Source organism: Salvelinus alpinus, chromosome 23, assembly GCF_045679555.1.
Source record: "Salvelinus alpinus chromosome 23, SLU_Salpinus.1, whole genome shotgun sequence".
Lineage (NCBI taxonomy): Eukaryota > Metazoa > Chordata > Actinopteri > Salmoniformes > Salmonidae > Salvelinus > Salvelinus alpinus.
Genome location: NC_092108.1, coordinates 27,791,804 through 27,814,755, shown reverse-complemented (window position 1 = coordinate 27,814,755; position 22,952 = coordinate 27,791,804). Strand labels below are relative to the sequence as shown.

Genomic DNA, 22,952 nt, shown 5'->3' with positions numbered 1-22,952 from the left:
TCCAAGCAATGATTTCAGTAAAGTCCTTCACTCCGTTATGGATAGGGTCACCATTGTTATTATATCTAGCAATCGAAGTGTTCTCAGGTGTGCTCCACATGTAAAAGGTGACTAAACCAATGTGCATATAAATCTGTATAGATTTAGGATGTGGTGCGTCCCGGAACAAAGTGTTCAGTAGCAGATGGTTCTGCAGTACAGTAGATGACTGTGTGATTTCAATGAGATGAATTAGGCAGAATAAGGGGCCATGTTAGAGCTCTAATCCGGGAGGGGATGATGATACAGTATATTCCTACTGTCCCTGTCAGGCCTGTCCTATGTGTCCTTCCTGCTAACCCGTTATCTGACTACCTCCTCCCCATCCCTCCACAGTCAGTCAGTGACCTCTCTTTCTCTCTCTCTCTCCCATTCTGCCAGGGGAAGCCAGATTGGTTTGGCTCCTGGCATAGCTGTAGCTCTCTGCCAGGTGGACGATGTGGAGGAGTCAGTGCCTCTCTCTCAGAAAATTACATCAAAAGACGTTGTTTACGTTATTATGGAGCCTATTACAATACTATCCTAAATATTGAATGATAACACCAGATCATTCATTTTTGTTGAATTCAATGTGAAATCAACAAAATATATAATCATCTCATTGAATTTAGGTTAAAAGTTGTAGGACAAAAATACGAAATGCCCTTAAGTTGACGACTTTTTGCAAATCCAATCAGTTTTCCACGTTGATTCAACGCCATCACATTAATCGTTTTTGGAAACAACATTGATTCAACCAGTTTTTGCCCAGTTGGCCACTCCCTGGCTGATCTCTGCAGCTTTCATTTGCTGTTGTGTGTCTCTCTCTAGAGGAGAACTTTGGTATGCATTCATGTGCTTTAAAATACAGGTGTTTTCTCACTTTGGTGGTGATGTGTGTGTCTCTGTGTTCAGGTATGTGTTTCTCCTGTAAAATTGATGTGGTGCCAGTGAAGAATGAGGATGGCTTGGTGATCATGTTCATCCTCAACTTTGAGCTGCCCACTGATCCACCTATTCCCAGCTCCCCGACCAGAGACCTCAACAAGCTGCCTATCCCCTGGCTTCCCCTAGGTAAACAAAGAAGATCCTCTATGTGTAAAACCTTAAAAAATCTAGTTCTAATAAGTCAGGAAGAGATTGAGGTAATGGTCCAGAGTTTTTAGGGTACAGTATTTTTCTCTTGGGTACAAGAAGATAGAAATACATATCATGCACCTTCAGAGGTACACATATGATCTCACATGGTACTGTTCGGTACCATTTCCGGTATGTGTGGATAATGTACTGTATTATAATGGTATATTTTTGTACAATCATTGGAGGCGTGGCTTATTTTGTTGGAGGCGTGGCTTAGTTTGGCTTAGTTTCAGTTTGTTCTTTTTGGCCACCTGTGAGTGGAAGTGTTTAAGTGGTCTCTGTTTATGTTATTTAAAAGTTGAGCTTTTTGGCTTTCAATTCTGAAGTCTTTATAAAGGCTTACATAAGAGACAACAAAGAGCTCTAATTAATATTGTAGTGACCTTAAAACCTCCTCAAGGATCTGACCCTTTTTTCCCGATTTTCACCTAAAATGACATACCCAAATCTAACTGTCTGTAGCTCAGGACCTGAAGCAAGGATATGCATATTCTTGATACCTTTTGAAAGGAAACACTTTGACGTTTGTGGAGATGTGAAATTAATGTAGGAGAATATAACACATTAGATCTGGTAAAAGATAATATAAAGAAAAAAACATGCGTTTATTATTATTTGAAATGCAAGAGAAAGGCCATAATGTATTATTCCAGCCCAAGGACAATTTATATATTTGGCCACTAGATGGCAGCAGTGTATGTTTTTGACTGATCCAATGAACCATTGTATATCTGTTCAAAATGTTGTACACGACTGCCCAAATGTATTTGGTTTATTAATACAATTTCAAATTCATAATTGTGCACTCTCCTCAAACAATAGCATGGTATTATTTCACTGTAATAGCTCCTGTAAATTGGACAGTGTAGTTAGATTAACAAGAATTTAAGCTTTCTGCCTGTTTCAGATATGTCTATGTCCTGGGAATTATTTTGTTACTTACAACCTCATGCTAATCACATTAGCCTACGTTAGCTCAACCGTCCCATGGGGGGGGGACCGATCCCATAGAGGAAGGAAAAATCCACAAAAAATATATATTTAGTTCTTATTTAAAAAAATAAATAAAGGAACAAACTTTTAACCTCAAACTGGGTACAATTATGTACCTATAACTAATGGCACAATGGACACAGGGTACCACTACAGTCACATGCGTTTGTACCCCTTTAAGTACAATTCAGTACCTTTTTTTCTAAGAGTAGTAATTAAGTCATTGTTTTACTAATGATGTTGGTGCGGTGTGTAATGTAGTCAGAAACCTATCTCCTTTTCCCTCTGAACTTTCCCCTCTGACCTGCAGCACGTCGGCATAGGTTCCGCCTGCCCTCCGCCCTGCTTCGCTCCCTCAGCAGCAGTAAACATTCCCTGGAGGATGACACCGAGCTGGGCCACCAGCGGGACCTCTCTGCCCTGGGGCATGAGTCTGTAGCCCTGGACAAGCTGCTGTCCCTGCCAGAGCGCCGGCGGCTGGGGGGCACCGGGATACTACTCTGGGACGAGGACCAGAGGGCCTTGCTGGGAGGTGAGTAGTCCTGTGTAGCTCAGTTGGTAAAAGCATCATGCTAGCAACAACATGCTTGTGGGCTTGATTCTCACTGCGGTCACATACAAAATATATGCACTCATTGTAATTTGCTTTGGATAAAAGTGTCTGCTAAATGGCATGTTTATAGGTGACCCAGTTTCTCCCACTGGGGACCCCTCGGATGCCCCTCAAGCCCTGTCCCTGGCCATGGGCTTCTCCCAGTCTTCCCCCAAGCTGCACTGCCTCTGGGTGGACGAGGAGTGTGGCTCCAACTGCAGCGTGATGCCCAGCCGCTCCTATGAGAGCCTCTGCAGCCCGCTGCACGCCTCATCTGTGGACGGCATCAAGACTCGCAGGGGACAGTCCAGCTGGCACGGGAAGCTCCAGACGCGGCCCAGCAGCACAGGTAGAGGGCAAGATGGGGACAGGGGATAGGGGTCATGGGCAGGAGACAGAGATACGGATGTGGATGGTGGCAAGGACAGGGACAGGGGCAGGTAGAGGACATGTATGGGACACACAAAGGAGGTTTAGGGCGCGGGTGGCATAACGAAATTTGAGGATCAAAGAACATGTAATTGATTAATGCTTGTCTTACATTTATGTTCCATCTGTTCAATATCTCCTTATACTGTATCTTGCACTCAGCACATTCAACTCTTAAGTCACAGGCAATGAAATATCCATCTATATTTATTCCTTCTCAGGCGGAATGAAGTCCAGTCTGCGTAATGTTACATCTGACTCCACGTCTGACCCCAACCTCACCCGCTTCCGGACCTTAAGTCACGTGACCCAGCTCAACCCACTGGACAACAGGCCAGACCCCCTGGTGGCCCTCCCGTCTGCGGAGATTGACATCATCGCCCCCTGTAAACTAATGGAGCGCACACACGGGGTCACTGAGAAAGTCACTCAGGTTAGTCGCTGCTCTTCTCTTACCAGTGGATGTGTATGGATGGGATGACACTATTTCATGACAAACTGCAGTATCGATAGGCTTTCACAGACACCTTGCTCCTTATGTAGTCTGCCATTGCAGTATCTGTCCTGAGGGTGGCAGCACTATCCAGATAGTTTTGCTCTAAATTCAGTCGCTGCTGGTGAACTTGTCACTCACTGTAGAGTACAGAGGTTGACGGAAATGACTGCATGGTTATATTGCAAAACATTGAGTCAGTTGCTTTTGTATTGTGCCTCAATCAGCTCATCAACTAATTTAAGTGATTTTGTTGAACAAAGTCACCTCACAAAGTGCTCAGGTCTAAATCAAAAGACCTAAAAACTCTCATAGACACTATACACCAGCATCACTCTAGGACTAGGAGTGAAGATGCAGCTCAGAGCATCTTCAATTTGAAATGTAAGCATTTCCGTTTCTTTCAACACTAATGTTTCTTGTTCAAACACTTCAGGCGGTTGGACAGAGCTGAAGCGATATTAAACACAGTGTAGCGTCCCAGTAACACACTGTAGCAGGCTTGCAGCCCACCACGCCACCTGGGAGGAGTTTGATTAATCCTGCCTAATGGAGTGGACAGCTGTGAAGAGGGAGATATGATGAGGTTCACTAATCATGGGGCCTTTTCTCATTTGGGCTAAAGTCTCCATCGTTCTCTCTCCAATGTGACCCGGAAACCAATAAGTGGTTGAGTGGTTGAGGAGATGTCAATTCGTTAGTAGGCAAACTGAAGAGTGTCCATGGCCTTTTCTCAATTAGTTTGCTTAACACTTGCGTCCTCTCTCTTCCGTTCTCTGGCCTCCTTTTGGAAAAGGTCAAAGGTAATCGAGGAGAGGTGGCGAGGAGAGGGAAAGTGGTCAAAAATGCACTTTTATGAAATGAGACTCTTATTGATGTTTACAGGGTGGAATCCTAAAATACATGTCTAAAGTGATAAAAACATCACTTAGCTAGTTGTGCAAGACATTTTATAGATAAAAGGGTAAGTAGAACTTCGTTTTTTTATGTTTGCATGCTTTTCTCCTTTGAGAAAACAGTAGTTGATTCAAAGAGGGTGTGGCAGATTTCCAAACTTTTCCGCGAAGGACTCAGGTAGCATACACTTGCAGTGGTGTAAATGTAACAGTATAACTTTAGACCGTCCCCTCGCGCGAACCAGGGACCCTCTGCACACATCAACAACAGTTACCCACGAAGCGTCGTTACCCATCGCTCCACAAAGGCCGCGTCCCTTGTAGAGCAAGGGGAACCACTACTTCAGGGTCTCAAAGCGAGTGACGTAACCGATTGAAACGCTAACTAGCTAGCTATTTCACATCCGTTACATAAAGTACTTAAGTAAAAATACTTGAACTTCTTATGGCTGGGGGCAGTATTGAATAGCTTGGATGAAGAAGGTGCCCAGAGTAAACTGCCTGCTACTCAGGCCCAGACGCTAAGATATGCATAGTATTAGTAGATTTGGATAGAAAACACTCTGAAATTTCTAAAACTGTTTGAATGATGTCTGTGAGTATAACAGAACTCATATGGCAGGCAAAAACCTGAGAAAAAATCCAACCCGGAAGTGGGAAATCTGAGGTTTGTAGGTTTGCCTATTCAATATACAGTGTCTATGGGGTCATATTGCACTTCCTAGGGCTTCCACTAGATGTCAACAGTCTTTAGAACCTTGTTTCAGGCTTCTACTGTGAAGGAGGGGGGAATGAGAGCTGTTTGAGTCAGGGGTCTGGCAGAGTGCCATGAGCTCACTCAGGCGCGCCCCCGTGAGAGGTAGCTGCGTTCCTTTTCGTTTCTAAAGACAAAGGAATTCTCCGGTTGAAACATTATTGAAGATTTATGTTAAAACATCCTAAAGATTGATTCTATACATCGTTTGACATGTTTCTACGAACTGTAATGGAATTTTTTTACTTTTCGTCTGGCCTGCGCATCATGAATTTGGAGGTAAAGGAGGTATTTGGACATAAATTATAGACTTTATCGAGCAAAACAAACATTTATTGTGGAACTGGGATTCCTGGGAGTACATTCTGATGAAGATCATCAAAGGTAAGTGAATATTTATAATGCTATTTCTGACTTCTGTTGACTCCACAACATGGCGGGTACCTGTATGGTTTGTTTTTGTGTCTGAGCGCCGTACTCAGATTATTGCATGGTGTGCTTTTTCCGTAAAGTTTTTTTTAAATCTGACACAGCGGTTGCATGAAGGAGAAGTTTATCTAAAGTTCCATGTATAATACTTGTATCTTTTATCAATGTTTATTATGAGTATTTCTGTAAATTGATGTGGCTTTCTGCAAAATCACTGGATGTTTTGGAGGCAAAACATTACTGAAAATAACGCGCCAATGTAAACTAAGATTTTGGGATATAAATATGAACTTTATCGAACAAAACATACATGTATTGTGTAACATGAAGTCCTATGAGTGTCATCTGATGAAGATCATCAAAGGTTAGTGATTAATTTTATCTATATTTCTGCTTTTTGTGACTCCTCTCTTTGGCTGGAAAAAATGGCTGTGTTTTTCTGTGACTAGGTACTGACCTAACATAATCAGATGGTGTGCTTTCGTCGTAAAGCCTTTTTGAAATCAGACACTGTGGTGGGATTAACAACAAGTTTATCTTTAAAATGGTGTAAAATACTTGTATGTTTGAGGAAATTTTAATTATGAGATTTCTGTTGTTTGAATTTGGCGCCCTGCACTTTCACTGGCTGTTGTCAAGTGTATCCCGTTAACGGGATTTCAGCCGTAAGAAGTTAAAGTACTTCTTATGTCGTTTTTTGGGGTATCTGTACTTTACTATTTATCTCTTTGACTACTTTTACTTTTACTTCACTACATTCCTTAAGAAAATATTGTACTTTTTACTCCATACATTTTTCTCTGACACCCAAAAGTACTTGTTACATTTTGAATGCTTAGCAGGACAGGAAAATAGTCAAATTCACTCACTTATCAACCGAACTGGTCATCCCTATTGCCTCTGATCTGGCGGACTCACTAAACACAAATGCTTTGTTTGTAAATGATGTCTGAGTTTTGGAGTGTGCACCTGGCTTTCCGTAAATTAAAAAACAAGAAAATGGTGCCATCTGGTTTGCTTAATATAAGGAATTTGAAATTATTTATACTTTTACTTTTGATACTTAAGTATATTTTAAACCAAATAATTTTTGACTTTTACTCAAGTAGAATTTTACTGGGTTGACTTTTACTTTTACTTGAGTCATTTTCTATTAAGGTATCTTTACTTTTACTCAAGTATGACAGTTGGGTATATTTTCCACCACTGTACAATTGTACTTCCTCGCCAAAAGGAGGCTACCGATGAGGGGAGGACCGTCAACCGTTTGCCTACTAACGAATTAACACTATCCTCGACCACTTGACCACTTATTGTTTTCCAGGTCACAGAGGAGAAAGACTTGTCCAAATGAGAAAAGGCCCTCCGCTCCTCGAAAGTCACTTTTCATCGAGGACGGTCAGGTATACCCTACCTGAGTCCTTCGGAAGTGTTTTGAAATCTGCCACACCCCCTTTGATTCAGCTTTTGTTTTGTCGGAGGAGAAAGCATGCACACGTTTAAAACGATAAGTAGCATATTGTTTTTATCTATAAAGTGTTGTGCACATCTAACTTAATTTGTTTTAAGCACTTTACACATTTATTTTGGGATCCACACCTATAAACGGCATTTGCCTGATGACGTGCGAGTGGAGAAGCAGAATCTCATTTCATACAAGCTCATTTTCATCCATGTTCCCTCTCCTCGCCGCTGATTACCCTTGACCGTTTTCAAAAGGATGCGAGAGAGGACGGAGGAGAGAGGGTAGAGGAGTTGAGAAATTGAGAATAGTGTGTATCGCTTAATACATCAGAGTGTTACAATGGTTGCCCCATGGATATTAATTCAAGTCACGCTGACCTCTCACCATTATGATCTTTGACCCTCTAACTTTCATCATTATTCACGATTAATTCAGGATTATCCATAATCATGGTAGCATAGACATTAATGTAGAAGTGCTTAGAAACATATTCTATTATTATTTACAATAGAAGTGTCTCCAAAATTACACAATAGATTATTTACCATTCATTTCTATTGGGCACAAAATAATCTGAAAACACAACCAAAACAAACTGCAAATGCATCCAACAAGTTTGTAGTCACAAGCTTGATGTAATCATTGGGTTCCAGGAATATGGGACCAAATACTACGCTTTTGACTATTTCATTTATAAGAATCGATTGGGGTGTCAATGATTTTCACCCCTACTCTTTTGAGAAAAATGTTCCTTGTTGATCAAAATCTCTTTCTCTGAGCAATTGTATTAGTATAAAATAATATAATTTTCACCCCAGAAAATTGCGTAAAATATTGCTCAGTATTTGAATTATTTAAATTGTATATACAAAAGTATGTGGACAAGCATTCAAATTAGTGGATTTGGCTACTTCAGCCTCACCCGTTGCTGACAGGTGTATGAAGTCGAGCACACTGCAGTGCAATCTCCATAGGCAAATATTGCAGTAGAATGGCCTTAGTGAAGAGCGCAGTAACTTCTAAGGTGGCATCATCTTTTCACAATTTCTGACATTTAATCCTAGTAAATATTCCCTGTCTTAGGTCAGTTATGATCACCACTTTATTTTAAGAATGTGAAATGTCAGAATAATAATAGAGTGATTTAGCATTGCCTTTAAATTGTTTAACTTGGGTCAAATGTTTCGGGTAGTTACCACAAGCTTAACACAATAAATTGGGTGAATTTTGGCCCATTCCTCCTGACAGAGCTGGTGTAACTGAGTCAGGTTTCTGGGCCTCCTTGCTCGCACACGCTTTTTCAGTTCTTCCCACAAATGTTCTATAGGATTGAGGTCAGGGCTTTGTGATGGCCACTCCAATACCTTGACTTTGTTGTCCTTAAGCCATTTTTCCACAACTTTGGGAGTATGCTTGGGGTCATTGTCCATTTGGAAGACCCATTTGCGACCAAGCTTTAACTTCCTGACTGATGTCTTGAGATGTTGCTTCAATATATCCAGATAATGTTCCTGCCTCATGATGCCATCTATGTTGTGAAGTGCACCAGTCCCTCCTGCAGCAAAGCACCCCCACAACATGATGCTGCCACCCCCGTGCTTCACGGTTGGGATGGTGTTCTTCGGCTTGCAAGCCTCCCCCTTTTTCCTCCAAACATAACGATGGTCATTATGGCCAAACAGTTCTATTTTTGTTTCATTAGACCAGAGGACATCTCTCCAAAAAGTACGCTCTTTGTCCCCGTGTGCAGTTGCAAACCGTAGTCTGGGTTTTTATGACGGTTTTGTAGCAGTGGCTTCTTCCTTGCTGAGCGGCCTTTCAGGTTGTGTTGATATAGGACTCGTTTTACTGTGGATATAGATAATTTTGTACCTGTTTCCTTCAGCATCTTCACAAGATCCTTTGCTGTTTTTCTGGGATTGATTTGCACTTTTCGCACCAAAGTATGTTCATCTCTAGGAGACAGAACATGTCTCCTTCCTGAGCGGTATGACGGCTGTGTGGTCCCATGGTGTTTATACTTGCGTACTATTTTTTGTACAGATGAACGTGGTACCTTCAGGCGTTTGGAAATTGCTCCCAAGGATGAACCAGACTTGTGGAGGTCTACAATTCTTTTTCTGAGGTCTTTTCTTTTGATGTTCCCATGATGTCAAGCAAAGAGGCACTGAGTTTGAAGGTAGGCCTTGAAATACATCCCAAGGTACACCTCCAATTGACCCAAATGATGTCAATTAGCCTATCAGAAGCTTCTAAAGCCATGACATCATTTTCTGGAATTTTCCAAGCTGTTTAAAGGCACAGTCAACTTAGTGTATGTAAACTTCTGACCCACTGGAATTGTGATACAGTGAATTATAAGTGAAATAATCTGTCTGTAAAAAATTGTTGGAAAAATTTGTGGAGTGGTTGAAGAACGAGTTTTAATGACTCCAACTTCAGTGTATGTAAACTTCCTACTTCAACTTTAAGATGCTTCTAGCCCCTTCTTATTAATGGTTTCTGTTGCTTTTATACATGTCTTACTACTCGAAAGTCGTCTTAATTTTTACTCCAAAAACTCCCTTGGCTTATTTTTCAAATTGGCATGTTTTGTTTCTAAATGTCTGCACAAGAGTGAAGGTATCATCGTGTTGTGAGATCGTACTTTTGCACATATAACACACTGTGGATGAGGAAAAGCACCACTACCAATATAAGTGAACCCCAAATCAATGTTGTTCTCATCGTATTTGCGCCTCTTCGATGGTCCAACGTCCCTGTCTGTTGTTCGGTACTTTCCCGGGTAAGGAGGCAGTAGCTCTTCGACTGCATCAAATTCACAAATTTCAGTATCCATACTAGCTGGGCTAACAACACATTTAGAATTACTGATGCTGGCACTAGATGTGCTCGTGGAAGCAGAACAACTTCTGTCGTCGACAGGTGCAGGTGTAGTACTGCTGGTAGTAGCAGTACTACCAGTAGAGCTGTTATGTGTCTCTTTGGACGCAGGGCTTACTTTTTTAAATCATTTTTCCATTTTCGAGCAAACGGAATGAGCAGCAGCTACGTTTGGCTACATACTGACCGTTAGTGGAATTCCCGCGAAAGAGTAACGGTTAATGAGATTGGATGTTCATTATTTGGTTAGGCTACCTGTATTTGACATTGTGTTGTTATTTCGTTGAACACTAGATGGATTAATTTTATTTTTGGCAGTGAAAAGAGGCTACTCAGGCGAGGGAAAAAAACTCACCCAAATGTATAGCCCCGTTGGAAAATATGGACTGTTTGACAATGTGAAGAATTAAAAAAATAAATAATGTAAAATGTCAATCTTAATTTTTTTAGGCTTACCCGGCCTAGTAAAAGTCCAGACCTAATCCGAATTGAGATGTGCCAGGATTTGAAATGAGCAGTTCATGCTAGAAAACCCACAAATGTCGCTGAGTTAAAGCAGTTCTGCATGCAAGAGTGGCCCAACATTACTCCACAATGATGATGTGAGAGACGGATCAACAACAACAAGAAGCGTTTGTTTGCAGTCATTGCAGCTAAAGGTGGCACAACCAGTTATTGAGTGTAAGGGGGCAATTTGTTTTTCACACAGGGGAATTGGTTGTTGCGTAACTGTGTTAATAAAATAAGTATCCTTTTTTTGGTTCTTTGCAAACTCAGGTTTCCTTTACCTGATGATCTGTTAACATTCAGTGTCAAAAATATTCTAACTTAGAGAAAATCAGAAAGGGGGCAAATACTGTAAGTATCTTAGCTTGTTCCTTTGGTCTTAAGATTGTCTCTTGTGACAACCGAGCAGCTGATTTGGTTCTGGGTTCTAATTTGAGTCTGTAGGAAATGTAATAGAACCAAGCTGGAGCTTGTTATTTTTCACACAGTGTCCTCGGCCCTGGGAGCAGTGTTCTGGGATGTATGAGTAACTGAGGTGTTAGGACACCCGGGACACACAAATACAACCTCCAATCACACAGCTCTCCAATCAAAGTCACTGTGAGTCACCTATCTGTCTGGAGTTCACTGATTGTTCTGCCCACCTCAGTCTGAACTACAGCTTTGCAATGGTTGAAAGAAATGTAAAAGGACTTTGCAAACTAAAATGGAAACCTCCAGGTGTTCAGGGATGTTTAGCAGGGCTTCAGCAGGACAGTAGTTCACGTTTACCTCAAGCTCATGAATCATATATTTTTTTACTGTACTAAATAAAAGACACCAATAACAGTGTTGACTGGAGTAGAATACGCTTAATCTCAACATATAGTAAATCTATTAAAGGCAGTGAAACACTGCCAGTAAAACTTAGCTGCTGACACTACTGTTGCATAGACACAGAAACACAGGGAATCCCTCCCTATAGCCCCAGAGTCTCATTTACTATAACAGCTCCCATTACATCAACAGTGAGCTAGATCTAGCATACCTATGCAGGCCATCCTCAATTAATTGTTATCATCATTTACTAACCCAGCCCTCACCCATCCTCAATTAATCGTTAGCATCATACGCTTACCCAGTTCTCCTCTCCCATCCATATTCAGAGTGGGGCTTATTATCCCAGTGAGGCAGAACAGAACAGCCTGGCTGGAGTTATAAGTCAGTGAGACAGTCCATGGTCATACAGATTAGTTATACTGTACTGCAGGAGGAACCGGGCAGTCAAATCAATCTGTGTGCTGGGAGCTTGTTTACTACAGCAAACTTTAATTAGGTCTGAGACATATGCATGCATAGAATATATTTACATCCTGTACAGTGCACTGCAATGCTCTGGTGTGTTACTGTGGATGGATAGATTTACTGTACATGGCATGGACATGTGAGGTGATTTGTAATTCAGTGTGGTCTAAGAGACATTATAACTCTGCAAATATTTGTTTTACTTGATGAAAACTCAAGGCAATGATCAAATGATCAATATATACATTTGAAGTTGGAAGTTTACATACACTTAGGTTGGAGTCATTAAAACTCATTTTTCAACCACTTTCAACCACAGTGTGACTGTTTGAGGTTGTGGACAGGTGTCTTTTATACTGATAACAAGTTCAAACAGGTGCCATTAATACAGGTAACGAGTGGAGGACAGAGGAGCCTCTTAAAGAAGAAGTTACAGGTCTGTGAGAGCCAGAAATCTTGCTTGTTTGTAGGTGACCAAATACTTATTTTCCACCATAATTTGCAAATAAATTCATAAAAAATCCTACAATGTGATTTTCTGGATTTTTTTTCTCTAATTTTGTCTGTCATAGTTGAAATGATACCTATGATGAAAATTACAGGCCCTACTCATCTTTTTAAGTGGGAGAACTTGCACAATTGGTGGCTGACTAAATACTTTTTTGCCCCACTGTATATCCACAGTAAAATTAGTCCTATATCGACATAACCTGAAAGGCCGCTCAGCAAGGAAGAAGCCACTGATCCAAAACCGCCATAAAAAAATTCAGATTACGGTTTGCAACTGCACATGGGGACAAATATTGTACTTTTTGGAGAAATGTCCACTGGTCTGATGAAAGAAAAATAGAACTGTTTGGCCATAATGACCATCGTTATGTTTGGAGGAAAAAGGGGGATGCTTGCAAGCCGAAGAACACCATCCCAACCATGAAGCACGGGGGTGGCAGCATCATGTTGTGGGGGTGCTTTGCTGCAGGAGGGACTGGTGCACTTCACACCATAGATGGCATCATGACGAGGGGAAATTATGTGGCTATATTGAAGCAACATCTCAAGACATCAGTCAGGAAGTTAAAGCTTGGTCGCAAATGGGTCTTCCAAATGGACAATGACCCCAAGCATACTTCCAAAGTTGTGGCAAAATGGCTTAAGCACAACAAAGTCAAGGTATTGGAGTGGCCATCACAAAGCCCTGACCTCAATCGTATATAAAATTTGTGGGCAGAACTGAAAAAGCGTGTGGGAGCAAGGAGGCCTACAAACCTGACTCAGTTACACCAGCTCTGTCAGGAGGAATGGGCCAAAATTCACCCAACTTATTGTGGGAAGCTTGTTGAAGGCTACTCAGAACGTTTGACCCAAGTTAAACAATTTAAAGGCAATGCTACCAAATACTAATTGAGTGTATGTAAACTTCTGACCCACTGGGAATGTGATGAAAGAAATGAAAGCTGAAATAAATCATTCTCTCTACTATTATTCTGACATTTCACATTCTTAAAATAAAGTGGTGATCGTAGCTGACCTAAGACAGGCAATTTTTATTAGTATTAAATGTCAGGAATTGTGAAAAACTGAGTTTAAATGTACTTGGCTAAGGTGTATGTAAACTTCCGACTTCAACTGTATATTTTTTGTTTGTTTGCGGGAGATGTTTTTGGATACTATATCATGTACACTAAAGGACAACCTTGCCGTCTCTTCCAGTGTCCCCCAAAGTTGCAATATTTTTCTTATTGCTAATGGTCAGAAACATTTGAATACAGGTAATGGATGGAGGACGCACATATACAGCGGGGTCCATAATTATTGGGACCCTTAATAAGGATGAGCAAAAATTACTGTATAAAATAAATAATACAAATACTGAGCTATATTGTGTTTTTAAAAATGGAATGGGGTTTAAGTCCAGAGACTGAGATGGCCATTGCAAAATGTTGATTTTGTGCACAATTAACCATTTCTTTGTGGATCTTGATGTGTGCTTGGGGTTATTGTTTTGCTGGAAGATCCACTTGCCGCCAAGTTTCAGCTTCCTGGCACATGCAACCAGGTTTTGGCTAAAATGTCCTGGTACTTGATAACGTTCATGATGCAATTGACCTTAAGAAGGGCCACCAGACTGGTCTCCTAGACTAGACGTAACATAGTAAATGAAAATCAGGGACACTCAGCAAGACAATAACCGCAAGAACACATTAAAATGCACAAAGAAATTGCTAATACATTTTTTGGAGCATGCAAAATAGCTCTGTATTTTAATTATTTATTTTATACTGTCATTTTTCCTCATCTGTATCAAGGCTGTCGATCATTTTAGACCCCACTGTATCTGTTTTACCTTTTAGAAATGAAACAACTTTATGTACAGTGTCGTGTCTTTGGCTATGCCGGATTAAGTGATATGACATGCTATTCTATAAAATTACGTCATAAAGGAAAACGTCCCTCGTGGATGGAACAGATATGACAGCTGGTTACACAAAAGAAAAGGGGGCTGGGTTTGAGTGAAAGAGCGGGAAGACTTGAGGAACAAAGGTACCAGCCATGCTATCGTAAATACAGTATTTTATGCATTCTAAATTACCGCCCATTTGGAAAAGGAAAATGCAATAAACATTTACTCTGAGCTGCGCTTCGGTAGGTTGGTGTTAGATGGAAGGCCGTGTTGCCAAACCGAGTCCTTTGTCCTTTGAAGAATGTCTCTGGTGGTAAATTGGATACGTTGTAGTAACGTCGTTGTGTGGTAGACAGGGTACTCTGTCTGTCCTTTCCTAGCCCACGTTTGCAGCTGCTGTTGCTAACTCAACGGCTAGGAGGTATTACTTCTGTAGTGAATAAGAGTTCAAAGTTCATACCATTCGCAACCAAAGCTCACGCTGAGGTTGGCTTAGTTCTGTAGTTGACATGTTAGTCCTTTTGGTCCCCCCTTTGCTGCTATAACAGCCTCCATTCTTCTGGGAAGACTTTCCACTAGACTTGCTTCCATTCAGCCACAACGAGCAATAATGAGATCGGGCTATGATGTTGGGTGATTAGGCTTGGCTCGCAGTCTGCGTTCCAAATCATCCCAAAGGTGTTTGATGGGATTGAGGTCAGGGCTCTGTGCAGGACAGTCAAGTTCTTCCACACTGATCTCGACAAACCATTTCTGTATGGACCTCGCTTTGTGCACGGGAGTATTGTCATGCTGAAACATGAAGGGGCCTTCCCCAAATTGTTGCCACAAAGTTGGAAGTACAGAATTGTCTAGAATGTCATTGTATGCTGTAGCATTACGATTTCACTTCACTGGAACTAAGGGGCCTAGCCCGAATCATGAAAAACAGCCTCAGATCATTATTACTCCTCCACCAAACTTTACAGTTGGCACTATGCATTGGGGCAGGTAGCAATCTCCTGGTATCCGCCAAACTAAGATTCGTCCCTCAGACTTGCCAGATGGTGAAGTGTGATTCATCACTCCAGAGAACGTGTTTCCACTGCTCCAGAGTCCAATGGAAGAGAGCTTTACACCACTCCAGCCGATACTTGGCATTGCACATGGTGACATCTTAGGCTTGTGTGCGGCTGCGGCTTATCATGTTTATACTCGAGTGAATCACTCACATAATAGTTCCAGTTTTAAACCGCTCTCTTAAAAGCTTTGCCTTTGAATGCGGAGGCTCAGCTCAAACTGTTGATTTTTAACGCCTACTGACTGTGTAGCCTTTTAGAGAATCCTGGCTTATTATCAGTTTTGCTCAAATAACTTAACTCCCCTGGGCAAGGTAATAAATTACATTGCTCCCAGTTACTCTCTGGTAGACCATAGATTTTTCTTCACATCGATAGTGCCCTTGGATAAGGCTGAATTGACTGGTGGTAATACAAATGCAAGGTGAGCTCCTGGCTTATGGAAGGTTATACATTGGATGGAAAGATAACGAAGCATGGGTTCTCCTTACACACCCACTGGATCTTCTTTCACATTATCAACTGGATTGATTGTTTAATCCCAATACTATACTTCCCAGTTGAGATTAGGTTGAAATAAATGCCCCACGGACTGACTGCCATCTATACTTTGGCGAGCTGCTATTCTTCACACAAGTGCGTTATAAAATCTATGAGAATTGGAGGGCGAAGATGTGGCAAAGTTATGGTGATTGATTATCTCTGTGTTGATAATCTATATTCCTATTCAAAGTGGTTGAAATGGAATGTATTTTCTCAGCCCAATAATGTTTTGTCAGCATCAATAAAAGATGAGATTAGTTTAGAGTAACAATGTATGCCCCAAGGTCATGCCTAAGTTAGCCAAGATGTGAAAACAGTACTCGTTTAAATACTAGAGGAGAATCAGTCTGTAGTCATTGACCTGTTGAGAAGGTCTCTATTGACTACACTACAGTGTCTGGTGTATCGGAGTCAAAAATAATAAAACATTATTTAACATACAACATCAGCTTAGATTTAACACACGTTAGCAGCTGTAGGGTCAGTGCAGTGAAAGGATAGCTACTACCTGGTGTCAGTGGGGGAATTATCCTTGCTGCTGTTGCTGCTTCAAACGCAGCAATCTTCAAAGAACATTTTTCATTTTTTTAAGAGCATTAACATACAGTATGTGGCTTGTGTGTGACTAAGGGAGACAACGAAAGAGAGAGGGAGGGAGAGAAGGTTTATGGATGCCTGTTGGTGTTTATTTGAGGAAATCAATCAAGTCCTGCAGCTGGCCTGAGGATGGAGTGGAGAGGAGGAGGAGAGGAGGATCAGAGAGCCAGCTGCAATTACAGCTGATCCTGAGTGGTCCAGTGCTTCTACAGAGGCGGGAAAGAGAAAGGGGGAGAGAGAATTTGGGAATGAAGAGGGAAAAAGAGAGAGGGGGAGAGAAGGGTATGTGGGACCTCACAGATACAGCGAAGCAACCAAAAAGTAGAGTGGAGACTACTCTGAGAGAGAGACCTCTGGCTCTGAACATTACATAACTGATACTCTGAACCTGAATAAGGCAGAGAAGGGAGTGGAGGAGGCGTTATAGAAGAAATGATGGGAAAGGACCATGAAGATCACAACGATGCGCATTAGGTGGAACCACACTGGTGCACCTCTTGTCCCGTGACCTGTCAGATTGTTAAGAGAAGGAACATTAGCATTTTGCTTCTAGACCTAAACTGAAATGAGTGACAGGACTCACCCACAAAAGAATAACATAGATAGACAAAACTAATGGTCCATCTCTCTTTGTAGTTAGACAGAATCCTAAACAGTCCTGTGTGGATTCACATCACAGAGAATCACAGGGAGAGCCTGTGAGTGTGAGCTCTCCCAGGGGGAGGGGCCGGGGGTGTGAGGTTGGGGAGATGAGTCTGGGAAGATAGGAGGCAGCCGCGTGGAGGAGAAGGAGATAGAGGGAAGAGGAGGGCACTGCCATCATGTCCCTCGGGGGAAGGGGTAGTATATCCCAGTACGGGGTACCAGTGGTCAGTAACGAGCGCAGGAACACGCGGGTGAAGAGGGCTGTCCACATCTCCAGCATTGTGGCTCAGGAGGTGAGTAGTGGGACTGAGACCTTATCTGTTACACTTTACGGGACCCACGGGCACTCTTGGTAGAGACGAACAGAGGCTAATTAATTGCTGTTGAAGGAGTTTCACAACTGTTATTTTGCTATGTGCGTTTGCCTACATTATCTGTGTATTACCTTAATAGCGTATAGAGCCCATTACCTTATTATTATTTTTTTTTACAGTTGTTTGGGTCATTGGTTCTCTAACTCACCTGCGCAGGGTGCTTGAACAGTTTGTGTCATACCTGAGACTTATTCAAAGAAGATTCATATGGTTCCAGACAGTGTCAGTATGAAGCCTATTCAGTTTGCTTCAGTCTGTAGAGGTTAGTTTAAAACCAGACAAGTTGTGGTTCCTTGGTGTGTTGTACTGTAATTAAGGCCCTTTTGTGTTAATTTGATCCATGAAAGTTTATTTTATGCTAACTCCAGTCAGTGTTGCTCCAACTCGAGGTGTCATAAAACAATGGACCCCCTCCCCAACGTAAAAACAGGGTTGGGGAGTAACGGATTACATGTAATTACTTTTAAATTCAGAAAATAAATCTTTGACACTTCTCTGTTTTCTCAATGACATTCAAATCAGCATTGTTAAAAGGCGCAAGTTTAAGTTTGTTCCACCTGAGCGAGTCTGACCACAAGTCAGAGACCACTATGATGACACACCAAATGTGTTTGATGGATCGCAGGAAAAGTGTCACGTTCCTGACCTGTTTTCTGTTGTTTTGTATGTGTTTGACGGTCAGGGCGTGAGTTTGGGTGGGTAGTCTTTGTTATGTGTTTCTGTGTTGGTTTAAGGGTGACCTGATATGGCTCTCAATTAGAGGCAGGTGGTTTTCATTTCCTCTGATTGAGAGCCATATTAAGGTAGGTGTTTTCACTTTGATTGTTGTGGGTGGTTGTCTCCTGTGTCAGTGTCTGTATGTTACGCCACACGGGACTGTTTTCGGTTTTGTTTGTTCATTCGTTTTATGTAGTCAGTTTTCCTGTTATTGCGTTCTTCGTGTTACATGTAAGTTCGTCGCACCAGGTCTGTCTACTTCGTTTGTTGTTTTGTAGTTTGTTTAAGAGTATTTCGTTTCGTCTTTTGTCTTGTTAAATAAATATTATGTCATAATACCTAGCTGCGTATTGGTCCTCCGATCCTTCTCTCCTCTCCTCGTCTGAGGAGGAGGAAGATCTAGAAAACCGTTACAAAAAGAGCAGGAATAGGCTTTTGTAGGCTACAGTCCAAGCTATGTCTTCCAATGGTGCGACTGCTGTCGGCATCCAAAGATTATTCAACTTGAATACACGCTTGGAGGTGAGGATGACAGTAGTGGTGTAGTCTACGGGGATGCGGATATCACTTATTATTGATACCTACATACAGTAGCGCATTGATGTGAATCACACTGCTGCTCTCTCATTTAGCTATTTGCGTCTTACGGATTGTGGTTGTTGCGGATGGCTGTTCACAAATCTAAATGTGTATTTGAACCCAATAATGGTTGAAATCAAGAAGTTTGAGATGCCTATCAATCATTGTTTTTGAAACCAGTGGACAGCCAGTGAAAAATGCGCTCTTGCAACAGCTGCATAGTACGGATTCAAGCCTATGGAATAAAAGTGTGGCTTTTATTGCTCAATCTAATTCATGCTGTTAAAAAACAACCCATAGGCCTAATGGACACATGCTCAAACCTGCACACTTTTGATAGACTTAAAGGGGCAAACTGTAGTTGCTACATACAGTGGGGAGAACAAGTATTTGATACACTGCCGATTTTGCAGGTTTTCCTACTTACAAAGCATGTAGAGGTCTGTAATTTTTATCATAGGTACACTTCAACTGTGAGAGACGGAATCTAAAACAAAAATCCAGAAAATCACATTGTATGATTTTTAAGTAATTAATTTGCATTTTATTGCATGACATAAGTATTTGATCACCTACCAACCAGTAAGAATTCCGGCTCTCACAGACCTGTTAGTTTTTCTTTAAGAAGCCCTCCTGTTCTCCACTCATTACCTGTATTAACTGCACCTGTTTGAACTCGTTACCTGTATAAAAGACACCTGTCCACACGCTCAATCAAACAGACTCCAACCTCTCCACAATGGCCAAGACCAGAGAGCTGTGTAAGGACATCAGGGATAAAATTGTAGACCTGCACAAGGCTGGGATGGGCTACGGGACAATAGGCAAGCAGCTTGGTGAGAAGGCAACAACTGTTGGCGCAATTATTAGAAAATGGAAGAAGTTCAAGATGACGGTCAATCACCCTCGGTCTGGGGCTCCATGCAAGATATCACCTCGTGGGGCATCAATGATCATGAGGAAGGTGAGGGATCAGCCCAGAACTACACGGCAGGACCTGGTCAATGACCTGAAGAGAGCTGGGACCACAGTCTCAAAGAAAACCATTAGTAACACACTACGCTGTCATGGATTAAAATCCTGCAGCGCACGCAAGGTCCCCCTGCTCAAGCCAGCGCATGTCCAGGCCCGTCTGAAGTTTGCCAATGACCATCTGGATGATCCAGAGGAGGAATGGGAGAAGGTCATGTGGTCTGATGAGACAAAAATATAACTTTTTTGGTCTAAACTCCACTCGCTGTGTTTGGAGGAAGAAGAAGGATGAGTACAACCCCAAGAACCCATCCCAAACGTGAAGCATGGAGGTGGAAACATCATTCTTTGGGGCTGCTTTTCTGCAAAGGGGACAGGACGACTGCACCGTATTGAGGGGAGGATGGATGGGGCCATGTATCGCGAGATCTTGGCCAACAACCTCCTTCCCTCAGTAAGAGCATTGAAGATGGGTCGTGGCTGGGTCTTCCAGCATGACAACGACCCGAAACACACAGCCAGGGCAACTAAGGAGTGGCTCCGTAAGAAGCATCTCAAGGTCCTGGAGTGGTCTAGCCAGTCTCCAGACCTGAATCCAATAGAACATCTTTGGAGGGAGCTGAAATTCCGTATTGCCCAGCGACAGCCCCGAAACCTGAAGGATCTGGAGAAGGTCTGTATGGAGGAGTGGGCCAAAATCCCTGCTGCAGTGTGTGCAAACCTGGTCAAGAACTACAGGAAACGTATGATCTCTGTAATTGCAAACAAAGGTTTCTGTACCAAATATTAAGTTCTGCTTTTCTGATGTATCAAATACTTATGTCATGCATTAAAATGCAAAGGAATTACTTAAAAATCATACAATGTGATTTTCTTGATTTTTGTTTTAGATTCCGTCTCTCACAGTTGAAGTGTACCTATGATAAAAATTACAGACCTCTACATGCTTTGTAAGTAGGAAAACCTGCAAAATCGGCAGTGTATCAAATACTTGTTCTCCCCACTGTACATTTTTTGACTTATAAATGATATATACAATACCAGTCAAAAGTTTGGACACACCTACTCATTCAAGGGTTTTTCTTTATTTGTACTATTTTATACATTGTAGAATAATAGTGAAGACATCAAAACTATGAAATAACACATAAGGAATCATGTAGTAACCAAAAACAAATCAAAATATATTTTGGATTCTTCAGAGTAGCCACCCTTTGCCTTGATGCACACTCTTGGCAAAGCATGCCATTCCATGAGCGCAGCATTTATTTTTCAACTTGAATCAATGAGCCCAATCAATCCTCCATAAACAACACAGTAGGACTGGCTAATAAGTCCTTAGTTTCGGGGTCATGCTCACGTAAAACAACTTGGCTAATCTATACTTCCATATTTCCAATTCCTATTCTTGAAGATCAAGGGGTATACAATTTATTGGAATGACTGGAATTCTGATAGACTGTGGTTTTTAATGTAAAGATATAATTGAATTGGGTCCTGAGATCCTGAGATCCTCAAAAGGTTCTACAGCTGCAACATCGAGAGCATCCTAACTGGATGCATCACTGCCTGGTACGGAAATTGCTCGGCCTCCGACCGCAAGGCACTACAGAGGATAGTGCGTACAGCCCAGTACATCACTGGGGCTAATCTGCCTGCCATCCAGGACCTCTACACCAGGTGGTGTCAGAGGAAGGGACCTAAAAAGGCCCCAGCCACCCCAGTCACAGACTGTTCTCTCTACTACTGCATGGCAAGCGGTACCAGAGTGCCAAGTCTAGGACAAAATGGCTTCCCAACAGTTTTTATCCCCAAGCCATAAGACTCCTGAACTGGTAATCAAATATCTACCCGGACCATTTGCACTGTTTGTCACAACTTGGGGAAACTCATGGGAGACTGTGTGGCTACATTACCATACCGCTGTTTATATAATAGCCTCAGATATGAGGTTTACATCTAATTGTTGTATAAGATGAATGAGTGAGTATGATACTGTTTGTATAATTGTGTAATATGATTTTTGACTGTTTAATGAAGAAAAATCCAATCCCTTTTGATTTGAACTAAATCCGAGGACCCGCCCCTGAGCCCAGTTAGGGTCAGACATCCTGGGACAGCCCCTTTCTGCAATTCCGAATAAAAACCCAACTCTGAGAAATTATCACTAGACCATGTTTTTCTCCATTAGGAGGGGAACGAAGGTTGTGGACAATTGCTGAATCTTTTAACCATACCGCGTGGTTAAACTCTTAGACTATCTATACTGACAGAATAAGAACAAGTCTTTTGATATTGATTACTAGTCTGCAGCTAGGAATTCGGTATCATTGAACACGAAGAACGACAACCGCCGAAACATCCACTCGATAACGAAACGAATGAATGTCACTCTGAACTATCTCCTCTAACCAAGACAGAGAGAGAGAGAGACGGACGAAACTCTCCAACAGAAACTAACTTTTCACCAGCGATCAAGACGACACACTGAGCGTAAATATATATATATTGATTGCAATTGTTCCCGAATGAGTGAGCGTTCATGTGTAAAAGATTAGCATGTCAATTGTTATAATTATGAACTCTGTAGTGACTTCTTGGTCGACCCTCCATTTCCCCTTTGTCTAACAAGCCGCCAGCCTGTTTAGCCCAATATAGGGCATATTCTCCTACCATTTTAAGTTTGTTTGTTTGTTTATGCATTTCTGTGAATTACTTAGTTAGTAATAAATAAATGATTTAAGACAATTGATGTATGGATGACTAGTGAAGACTGGGTTCGTGCAGATAACCAACAATTTACGACGTTTGGAATGAGACTAACGTGAGGTAAAATAAATAAATCATTAATCAGAAGACTATTGATCAGATATGAAAATATCTGAAAGGTTATATTGGGAAATTATAACTTTGTAATCTGAATACTTTCCCTGGTGCCCCAACTTCCTAGTTAATTAGTTGCGTTATTATTTAGTTGATCGCATAATAACTAATTACAGAGAATCTTTGATAAAAACGATAAGTTTTCAATTTAATGATAGTAAAGACACGACACCACTTTAGTTATCACTTTTGCCTTATGGCAAGGTGCTCCATCATGCTGGAAAAGGCATTGTTCGTCACTAAACTGTTCCTGGATGGTTGGGAGAAGTTGCTCTCGGAGGATGTGTTGGTACCATTCTT

The 22,952-nt window shown here is 41.6% G+C and overlaps 1 protein-coding gene across 2 annotated transcripts in view; it reads left to right on the top strand.

Annotated features, from left to right (window-relative positions):
* Window positions 1–22,952, top strand: part of LOC139550707 (voltage-gated inwardly rectifying potassium channel KCNH2-like) — a 77,605-nt gene that overhangs the window by 20,585 nt on the left and 34,068 nt on the right. For both annotated transcript variants that reach the window (XM_071361795.1, XM_071361796.1), the window contains 4 exons: window positions 934–1,092; window positions 2,462–2,683; window positions 2,835–3,092; window positions 3,394–3,605. In XM_071361795.1, coding sequence (XP_071217896.1) covers window positions 934–1,092; window positions 2,462–2,683; window positions 2,835–3,092; window positions 3,394–3,605 — 851 coding nt within the window. The remainder of the gene's footprint in view (window positions 1–933; window positions 1,093–2,461; window positions 2,684–2,834; window positions 3,093–3,393; window positions 3,606–22,952) is intronic.